General features: G+C 36.9%; 1 protein-coding gene across 2 annotated transcripts; it reads right to left on the bottom strand.

The window, feature by feature from the left end:
* Nucleotides 1-456: 456 nt before the first annotated feature.
* Nucleotides 457-10,115, bottom strand: LOC109053467 (SWI/SNF-related matrix-associated actin-dependent regulator of chromatin subfamily D member 2-like). 2 transcript variants are annotated; one of them, XM_042767306.1, is made up of 13 exons: nucleotides 9,721-10,115; nucleotides 8,642-8,838; nucleotides 7,133-7,175; nucleotides 6,911-7,042; nucleotides 6,384-6,503; nucleotides 5,617-5,712; nucleotides 5,257-5,358; nucleotides 4,488-4,649; nucleotides 3,465-3,562; nucleotides 2,781-2,916; nucleotides 2,544-2,666; nucleotides 2,353-2,454; nucleotides 457-2,077 (listed from the first exon to the last, which is right to left on the bottom strand). In XM_042767306.1, exons 1-13 carry the CDS (start codon nucleotides 9,886-9,888, stop codon nucleotides 2,024-2,026), a joined length of 1,533 nt encoding a protein of 510 aa, XP_042623240.1. In that variant the 5' UTR covers nucleotides 9,889-10,115; the 3' UTR covers nucleotides 457-2,023. The 2 variants fall into 2 exon arrangements, with proteins under 2 accessions (XP_042623240.1, XP_042623241.1); XM_042767307.1 differs by having other exon boundaries at nucleotides 6,920-7,042; nucleotides 9,721-10,113.
* Nucleotides 10,116-10,715: the final 600 nt, after the last annotated feature.

Below are 10,715 nucleotides of genomic sequence, written 5' to 3' on the forward strand. Positions count from 1 at the left end.
GAGGCAAAACTTGAACCAGGTTTACATTGTAATAGCTTTCATAAATAGACAGACAACATGACTGAACAATATAACCTATTCTTTTAAAATTATTATTTCTGTTGTGCAATCTGCCTGCATAAGACCAACCATCTCAAATCTCCCACATTTCGTTTTGTGTTACAAGGTGTAACTATGAGAGCCCTCAGCAAAAGTTCTAAAACGCACCGCTCCAAGTCTATGGAACAGGTGAGGTTTTAATGGAGACAGGTATTACCAGATTAACCAGGATACTACATGCATCAACATGACTAGTGTTTTGCTTTATCTAGCAAACAGTCTACCTTCTAGTAGATGGAAACACACCTGGTTTTCTTACTTTTTAATTAAATATGTTATCTAATTATAACATTTAATATTCCTTCAGGTTAACAGTCTTCCATTAAATGTAATAAAAGAAAGTAATTCACATGTGAATTCCCCTTTATGGAAACAACTTTATTGTTTAAAATTCTTAAATTTCCCAGTAAAAAAGTACAAAAGGTAAGCATTTGATTGATACAAAAATATAACACAGAACTTAAGTTGTAAGAACTTAATTGCATTTACTTAATTGCATTTATTATAAAAAAGGCTTAACCCACTCGAAAGTAAATCAAAGGTTGCATTTCAGATCAGCATTAATACTGTCTGAGAAATTCAGTTATAAACAAAATTAAACCATTGAGAGGAAAACTTTCAGAGTTCAGCTCTATGGACAACATCTGTGACATGTTGTCGATTAACACAAAATTGTTTCAACTTGTCCCCCAGAGATGCATTTAAGTCAGAATTTCATTTGAAGTACATAACATAAATTTTTTGTTTTTGACCACTTTATGAACTGAAAAGTCAAAAGTATTTTCTGTGGCAATCACATAGACCTTAACTTGAACCTGCTATATTCCTTTATGGAAAATTCAACTTGCTGTCAGCAATACTTAAAAACACGAATGACTACACCAATATGAACAACCACATATTAAATCTTAAACAGAGACTTTCCATCGGCTGTTTGGAATGTATAAGTACAAACTGAACTGAACTACTTAATAGAAAGTAAAAAATATGGCTTTGAATACCTGAAAAAAAAAAAAAAAGGTTTTCACACCTAAAGCACTATCTTTCAACTATTCGGTCACTGCTGTATGGTCTCTGCCACTCCAGCAACCTTTAAACACTAAATACAAAAAAAAAAACCTTTGTAAACACTAAAATGAAGACAGAAAGTCTGGTACACTGAACTAAAACAGCTGGACAACCAAATGTGCTGGATTTCCTGTTCGGGTGGAAACACAAAATCATGGCTCTTGAACGCAGTGTAGCACATTTTCCTGAGAGACCAAATGGAAAAAATCCACTATATTGAAAATCGAAGAAAAACACTGCATTTTCATTACTAATCTTCTTAACTATAACTAACTGCATCTTAACTCAAAAAATGTGCAATTAAATTGTGAAAATAGCCTTTGTGGTCACAATTAGAAACCTTTCAAAAATGGAATGGCAAATGTAGACTGATTTCGGCAATTCCTACTACAAAAACAAAAAGCTTTGTTGCATCAGTTACCTATAAGGGTGTTAGCCAATAAGCTACAGTACTGTATATCATACTGTAAAATATGATAAGAGAGCCGTATTTAACAAGATACAATAAAAGCAAAGATGATTATGTCAACAAACTGAATGAAGAGGAACGTAAACTGGATGGCTCATTTTCAGAATATATAAGAGAAGACCAGAGAATGAATGCAAAGGGGATATGTACTGAAGTGTTCCAGTTACTGAAAAAGCATTCGAAATGTATATATATCCAGATGTGTGTAATGGTACATAAGCTGCTACTGACAAGCTGTTTATGACAAGTGCAACATACCAAACAATGCCAGCACCCAAAACTTATACATAAAGTTCCTCCACTGGTTTTCAAACAGAAAGCTTCATTCTCAATTTTATTTGTTGAGCCAATTTCTCGGGTGACTGTAGATTTGTAGCCTGAATCTTCTTAAGTGAGTCGGATTCCCAGTACCTGTTCCAATTCCTGTCTCCTCTGCTGGACCTGAAAAAAATAAAATAAAAATGCACAATTATAGATACTATATCATCTGGGGCCAGTTGCATAAACAGCAACTATGTTAAGACTGTATCTTAAGAACTAGTTTGATCAACTAGCAGTTAACCAAGGAGTAATCAGTCTTCAAATTAGACCAATCTACCTATTTGTAACGGACTTGAAAAAGTTATGACCAGTCTTTTTAAGACCAGTCTAAGCAGGTTAAGCAGGCAACCAACCGCTGATGTGCCTTGCAATGGAAAGATATACAAAGTAGTCACCTTTGAAAAAATATAACGTCCAACAGCTTCTTTGACCCAGGGTGAGTGGTAAAACTCAGTTTTTCTCTCCTCCTCTGGATTACCCACAGTGTCTGTCATTAACTGCATAAACCAAGACAAAACATCCGTGAATGGCGAATGGCAAAAAAAATGAAGGCGGAATGAAATCCAATGAGGGAAACTGAAAGTACTTTGAGGTCTCGGCTCTGAGACTTGAGCCAGTCCTGGATGAAGTCCTGCGGGTTGTTACTGAAGCTGAGCATGAAGTCTCTCTGGGTCTTCAACTGGTTGATGGATTCAATAGTCTCATGGATCATGGAGAATGTAAATGTTTGGTTAAAAATAGCCCCTCTATATGTATGTAACTTTAGAATGGGTGGAAAATAATTTACATCAGGTTTCATTTATGTCCTTGCAGACACACACACCTTCATCTCCAGGGCAGTGATCTCCTGTTGACTAGTTGTGGATGACAGGAAGCTGGTCATCTGAGCCTTCAGAGGGTCGTCCACCTCAACATCGATATCAAAGCATGCAGTCTTCTTCTGATCATTGGGATCCACACTGACAAAATGATATAGCAATAAAGCAGCCTTTGGTCAACATAAATAACAACAATATTCAGACCACTCTACAAATCTATATATATATTTTACACATTTTAGATTTTAGAATAGTTAAAATATTAAAAACAAAATATGAGAAACAGGATTAAAACATGAGATGGAAGAATGGGAATTATATGACAACTGAATCCCAAAAATGTTAAACAAATTAAAACTTTTTTCAATATTATTTTCTCCAAGTTTTCCAACAGTATTAAAGGAGTTCACATATATGCTGGACGCAAGTTCATTTTCCTTCCCTATTCTGGTAAATTCACCCATTTAAAATAGATACAATTTTACTTTTGTTCAGAAATTCATATATAGGTGCATGCTATATTCAGAAACATCAGTGTGACTGAACTTTGGACTGGTAAGTTAAATATTTGAGTTTATAAGAAAAAAATCTGACATTTTGATTAAAGTGAAAATATTCTTTTAAAACAGCATGGAAAATAAGTGTTGAGTAACAAAAGAGAACATTCAGAACAGGAACCACAAGCACACCTGATGATATGATTGATGATGATGGGGTCGGGGTGCTGAAGGAGGCCGGCAAGTTTCATGGGGATATCCGAAAATCTCATCCTAGGGCAGCCAAAAATCTGCAGGATTATAGCAGTTCAGTTTAGTTTCATGGCTCAATTTATAGCCATTGAGTTTGTGATCAAGGCACCAATCACGTTGTTGCCATTGCATGAAGCATGCAATAATTATCTCAGATCAAGCACTAAACTAGATTCTGAAGACAATGAGAATAGTGCTTCCCTGTCCAAAACTACCTGCACTATGCAAGGTGTTTTAATAAAGTTGCTAAGGACTTCTAAATAATAGACAGGGGAATTGGTAGGTGGGCCCTGCCAAGTCTCCATGATATTCTGGAGCTGTATTACAGAAACTTCCTATCTTTATTTTTTCACACAGATTTGAAAATACCATGATTTCTAAAGATGGATAGGATTCTGCATTAGGATGTTTCTGTCGTACAGTCCCTGTTCTTTACGTTTGTCTTCGGCCCCTCCTCCTTGTATACTTGGGCAGTTTGAAGAAAGATCTTGTGTTGAGAGGAAGGATGGAAGTAACATGGGAACTAATGCAGCTTTGATTGTCAACATAACAGGGGAAAGTGAAACCAAGTAATCTGATTCCTTTGTGTGAAGGAATTCTGATTAAGTGGAAGCATACAGACTACAAAGAGAAATGGGCAGAGAACAGAGCCCTGAGGAACGCCTCTGTTGATAGGTCAGGAGCAGTGGAAAATTTCTATTTCTGGAAAAAAGTCCAATTGCTATCTATCACTCAAGTAGGATGTGAACTAATGCACAGCTGTGCCAGTAATACCAATGGCTTAGAGGCAAGTGAAAGCATGTTGTGGCAGACAGCGCCAAATGTAAGGCTTAGAAACTAGGGTTTCTGCAGAGATTTTCTTTTCTTGTGAGTTTTCAATTGAGTTTTAGTGTTTTGGGTTAAAGAATTGTGAGAACAAGCTAAAGATAATTTCCTGCTAAGAGGGCTAAACATTCTGGGTACCTGTCTGAAGTATCGGTTGCAGATAATGTACTCTTTCTCATGGCAGTCTTGTAGCTTGTTGCTTTTGATGTAAAGCCACAGGGCCTGCATGATGCTGGCTCTGGTCTGAGTGTGGACACCCAACAGTCGAGCCAGGCGTGGATCCAGCTTATACTGCGGAGGCTACGTCAAGTAGAAGGAGAAGTAAGATAAGATGAGGTCATATCATTAAAAAGATGCAACTAACCACTCTGTAACAAACAAACTTAGGAAATAAATCAAATTGAAGTTTGATTTATTTTAAAGACCCCATTCGTTTTTGGCTTTTAATCCATGTCTGTTAGTTTTGAGGCTATTTATATGCTAGTGTACTGTTAAAGGTAGACAAAAGTATCTTTGTTGTTGCTGTTCAAATTTACATTCATTCAATCCCTTGAAGGGAAAAACATCACTGGTGACTAATGTACATGTCGCTGATTAGCCATTGAATTCATGTTTAATTGGTTCTTATGCTCAAAAACATGCTTCAAAAAACAACACATACAAAGAAATCTAGAACGCAGTATGAGCAGATCTAAATGTAATACTGTAATTGGCAATTTTTACTGATTTTCATATTCCACTTTAAATTGCAACAGTCGGAGTAGACATACAACTATGCAGGGACATTTTTCACCATTATCTTGAATTTGGGGTGCATTTCTGTTCAATTCGATGGGATTTTTGCCCCAAGCCTGATATATAGCCTATATGTGTGTGTGTGTGTGTGACATATACATGTATGTGATACCTGGTGGTCTAGCATGAGAAGGAGAGTACATTTCACGTTCACATCCCCTGGTCTCTTCACCTGAAATCCATCTGTCTCCTGAGTTGTAGGCATTCTGTGCCACTAAGACACACAGAAAACGATATGACTACAGATGTAATGACTGAATTTACTGCAAGACAATACAAGAGGGTGAGGTTAATTATACTTAAGAACTTTTTTTTTTATGTCAGATATATATATATATATATATATACACATACACACACACACACATACATATGTGTGTTTGTGTGTGTGTGTGTGTGTAGTACCTTGACGGTCCTCTAGGGTTAAAACCCAGGTATTAAAATATGAACTTATAACTCTATAATATCTTACCTCCACCAAATGGTTGTCTGGGCCATACAGTTCTTTGTCCAGTTCAATGACAAGGCTTTTAAAGAAAGATGAAAACTTTCGTTTCTGTTTCCCAGGCTAAGGATAAAGATAAAGACAGAGAGAAAGAAGTAGGTTAAAGGGGGAGAGAGAACAAGATCTTTTTGCAACGCGCTCATGCTGTTGATTGATACTGCATTGTTAGGAGCTGACCACACTGGGGGGGGGGGGGGGGAGGTTATTTTAGAAGCAGCACACACTCAGTCACAAACAGCTATTGCGCCAGTATGAGCTTGCGCAATGCCTTGCCTTTCCCTCCCTTTGCAGTACCAACTTATGACCACTAAGGTAGAAGAAAGTGACGAAAAAGAAAGAATAATTTCCTCTTTTTATGTGGCGGCAGCACAGCCAGAGGCCTTCAGCTGGCAAATATACCCTCACACTTTTTTTTTTGGACTAATTTCAAAAAGGGGCCAAAGTTTCAATTCCTTTTCCTCAGAGTTTGGGAACATGGAACAACTTAGAGCACATCTGGTTTGAAGGAGTGAGCTGAGGACATGAGCCAGTGCAGTTAAGCTGGCCAACAGACCAAGAGACTCAAGACTGCCAAATATAAAGCATTGAGAACAGGGCCAACACAGTCAGCTTTATCTAGAGCTGTTGCTTGCCATGAAACACTGCAATAGAGTTCTTTATTGTGTGATCTTTCACCTTGCTTCAAGTTCACATTTCTGCCAACAAGCAAACACATAGTGAAACTCATTACATACATCCTCCAGGAGTTTGCCTTCCACTCGAAGTTCCCATGATGCCACTTTTTCAGCCTCCTCACCTTCTGGCTTGCCAGGTGTGTAGGTATTAGAAATGTAGATCCTCAGTTTACGTTTTTGCTGGATGAGCAGAATAAAGAGCATTGAGATAATACATAATAAATCTATTTATTCAAATACATTTTACTTTTCTTATAGAAATGTAAGTGCTAAAGGATAGTTCTCCCAAGAACGAAAATTCTGTAATCAGTTACTCGACCTACATTGCTCCAAATCTGTATGACTTTTTTTTTATTCTTAAATGTGTCTGTTTTTTGTCCATGCAATGGAAGTTAATGAGCATAAAAATGGTTTGGTTTCCAACGTTCTTTAAAATATCTTCTTTTGTATTCCACAGAAGAAAGTAGGTCATACATGTTTGCAACAACTTGAGGGTGAGTAAATGATTCAAGATTTTTTTTTTTTGTGGGGTGAACTTAAACATAGTTGAACTAAGAATTAATCTCTGAATTGCTACTCCAGTTTACCACATCTACCGTGATGGGCTTTTTGATGGCTTCCTGTATCTCCATTCGTTTGCGAGCAATGGTCTGGTCCAGCTTTCTCTCAAAAGCCAGAAGGTCCATATAAGCCTGAGACTCTGGGACCAGATCCCTGATCTGAAGAACACCAAAATCATGAGAAACGATGTACTTCAGCATAACCCCCCATACCCCCCCCCCGATTTATACTATTCTGTTTAAACTCACCCTTTGTGGGAGGACTTTGTCAGCCATCTTACGCCTCTTCACCCTGAAAATGTAGAGCAGATGTGTAAGAAACATGACTCAACACGAACATATGTTAAAATGTTATTTCAATTACAGAAGGCACAGTTTAAAGTCCTGGAGATCTGAAGTGGACACCACATATTTATTCTTAAACAAATAAAGTAATATTTTCCTCATAGAATTTACAGTGAAACAATTATTGTTATTTACAGCAAACATTGGAAAATTTGGAAAATCTGCATCTTTCCTCTAAGGCTGATTCTGCTGAAATGCTTAATCATTTAAACGCAGCAGAATTATTCTTATTAAATATTTTGTGGAATTTGATAATGCTTTGTAGCTATTGATTTGCCATGTTTAAACGAATTCTGCCAACAAAAATAAATTAATTAATTAACCAACCAATTCCATTCGGCTCCACTTATGACCCATTAAAGTATATAAAAAAGAAAAACAATTAATTAATAAAATTTTTAAGGAACCTCTGTTATCTTTTAAAATAAAACTAGATTTTGAAATCGGTGTGAGGAACTTTTTCGGCCTTGTGTGAAACTCCTAATCGCTCAGATTCCTATTAAAATGACTAGATTTAGTCTGTTTTCATCGTTTTTTCGAGCCACTCCTTATGTCCATGGAATTTTCACTTGTTTTATTCTTAAAAACTAAAAGTCATCTGATTGCTTGTATCAATAATAGCACATCTCTCCTCAACTACATAATAATTTGATAATTTTAGGTATAAATTGTTCATGCGTGTATCACAAACAACCAAAGTTTAATATTTATGGTTAAAGAGATAGTTCACCCATCATTTTCTGCAGAACACAAATTATGATATTTTGAAAAATATGGGTAACTAAACAGTTTTGGTGATCACATTGAGACATTCCTCAAAATATCTTCTTTTATGTGTGACAGAATAACAAAAGTCATACAGGTTTAGAATGACATGAGGGTGAGCAACTAATACCTTTGCATTTTGTGGTGTTCAAAATGCCTCAGCAAACATCAAAAATATCAAATAAATCTGCCCCATGGCTCAGTCTCCTAGCTAATATCATGAGACTTCTTTAAAACCATTTTTTTTTAATTCACAGCTATGCTATGCTTCTTTGGCAAAATGAAACAAATGAGTCTCTGAGCCAGAAGAACAAAGAAGCCTTTGGTGTCCAAGAGACAAATGCCCATCCGGTGCCAGATGACACTTTGGGTTCAGTACTAGACACTTTCTATCACAGAAAGTGAAGCTCCTCTTAGATTTAATATCATACTTGACATCCTGCTCTATAGTATAACCAGACCACTATATTGCCACATTATTAACACATCTATGACAGACTGTACTTGAGGCTCCAAAAATAAAACCTTTCTTTGTTTATAAGGCTTCATAGTCCAGACTCACATGGGAACTTTGAAGAGATATGAATGCTACTGTAACTTTAAATTTGTTGCCATTCATGCACAAACAATTATAGTCAATGCACTTACCCCCTTCTTGGACCCATAAGACCCCCGGACTGCTGCTGTTGCTGCTGAAGGAGTCTCTTCCGGGCTGGGTCCATCGCGGCTTGAGGCATCCCAGGTCGCATGGGCATGGCTCCACTATAAGACGGTCCAGGTAGAGGGGAACCCATAGACCCCATGCCCCCCATTGGCATTCCTCGGCTGGGTGACATACTCGGGCGCTGTGGGTATGATTTGAGTATTACTATTGTGACACTAACAAATATCAATATCAATTATTATAGGTAAAGCACCGCAAATTTAAAACTTTATGTAGGACTACAAAAGAAGAAATTCTGATGGAATGTTGGTAACCAAACGGTTGATGGTAACCACTGACTTCCAAAAAACTCATACAAGTTTAGAACGAGTAGAATGTGAGTAAACGATGACAGAATTTTCATTTTTGTGTGAACCATTCCTTTTATACATTATTAAAATCAAATGTTGTAACTGTTAATAATGTTCCATGAGCTAACAATGAACAGTATTTTAATTAACAAATGTTAACAAAGATTAAGATTGTTTTTAACTTTATAAGTTCATGACATAATGGATATCATATTCAAACACGGCATATGGGAGGTAACGTTACTCCTCAACGGCGTAGTAAATACTATGCTATTACAATTATATATGTCCAGTCCAAAGACAATCGGGTTACTATGGTATATTACAAAATGGAATAGTTACCATGGCACTTTTTTGTTAGAGACTGAACCGAGTATTTGCAGGTAACGTAACCTATTCAGAATAAAGCACGCGCGTTGTGGTCATGGTGGGACTCAAACGCGGAAGAAACGTTACATGTTTGTTCTCCTAGGGCCTCAATAAACAGTGCTCTAAAAATAATTCATTCAAAATTCCTGTCTTTTCTCTTTATATTTCTGTAAAGCGGCATCCTTGTATTACCTGACAGTGTTTATTATCACAGATGTGCTATTAAATCGTCGTTGCAAATTCAAATGGCACTTCCTATTTTAAGGCAGAAGGGAAGACTGAAGAAGCTATGGCGTGATGCTAAACACTTCAGAGAACAAATTAAGAGTGGTTTCGTCACTTACTTGGAGGTACTGGTTCGGGGTGCTGCCCATCCCTCTGTAGGGTGAGTTCTGCGGCATTGCTGACATTCTCATGGCGCTGCTGTGACCCGGGTTCATGGGGTTCATGCTGGGGTTTATTGGGGTACTGGAGTTGACGGGGAAACCTGATAAACCCAACCTAGAAGCCATTTTTGATTATCTTTCCCGCTAATAACTCTTAAGAAACAAATCCGAAATCGTCACTGAGTCACTCAAAAAATGTTAAAGTTCCGCGTGACCGCATCGCGTTCAAATATCTAACTTATAAATATTCTTATGTCTTTAATTGTCGATCGACGTCCGTTGCGTGTGTCATGTCTTCCTCTAAAGCATGTCAAACACTGGTTGCCTCTCTTCAACATTTTAAGAGCCTGACCAATGTCTACAGTTATCAGTGTGTGTGGCTTCTCAGATCTCCTCCCTCTCTGGGTTGCCAAATAACTTTCACTTGAAATCCTCCACCTAGGCAACAGGTTATGTTTCGTTTTGTTTTCTAAACAGTTTAATTTGGTGTACAAAGACCTTTTGTTTCGAATGTGCTCACACCCTCACTGTGTAGTAGTCTTGATGCTGCTCAATTTGTTGTTAGGATGACAAAGTTTTACACGTGTTTTTAGGATGGTCTGCCTCTCCTGCCTAACAGCGTCAATGTCAAAATGATTATATTTAATTTCATTATAAAATCGACATAATAAGCATATGAACAAGTGTAAATGTGTGCTTATTTTAAGATCAAATATTCGCAACCGGTTCCAATTAATTAGTGCGTTTATTGTTCGTCATTCTTCAGCCTTGCCATGCAAAATTGTTCAGGAAATAAAATACACGAAAAAAAAAAAATGCCAAAAAGTGGTTAAATAAACATGTTCTACCATTTATTTCAGTCTGTACTTAAAATGTTACTCAAAATATTTTATATTTTAAATGTTTTAAAAACAAACACACAAACACACGTATACATACATATATACACACAC

The sequence above is a fragment of the Cyprinus carpio genome, chromosome A12 (assembly GCF_018340385.1).
Source record: "Cyprinus carpio isolate SPL01 chromosome A12, ASM1834038v1, whole genome shotgun sequence".
Classification (NCBI taxonomy): Eukaryota; Metazoa; Chordata; class Actinopteri; order Cypriniformes; family Cyprinidae; genus Cyprinus; species Cyprinus carpio.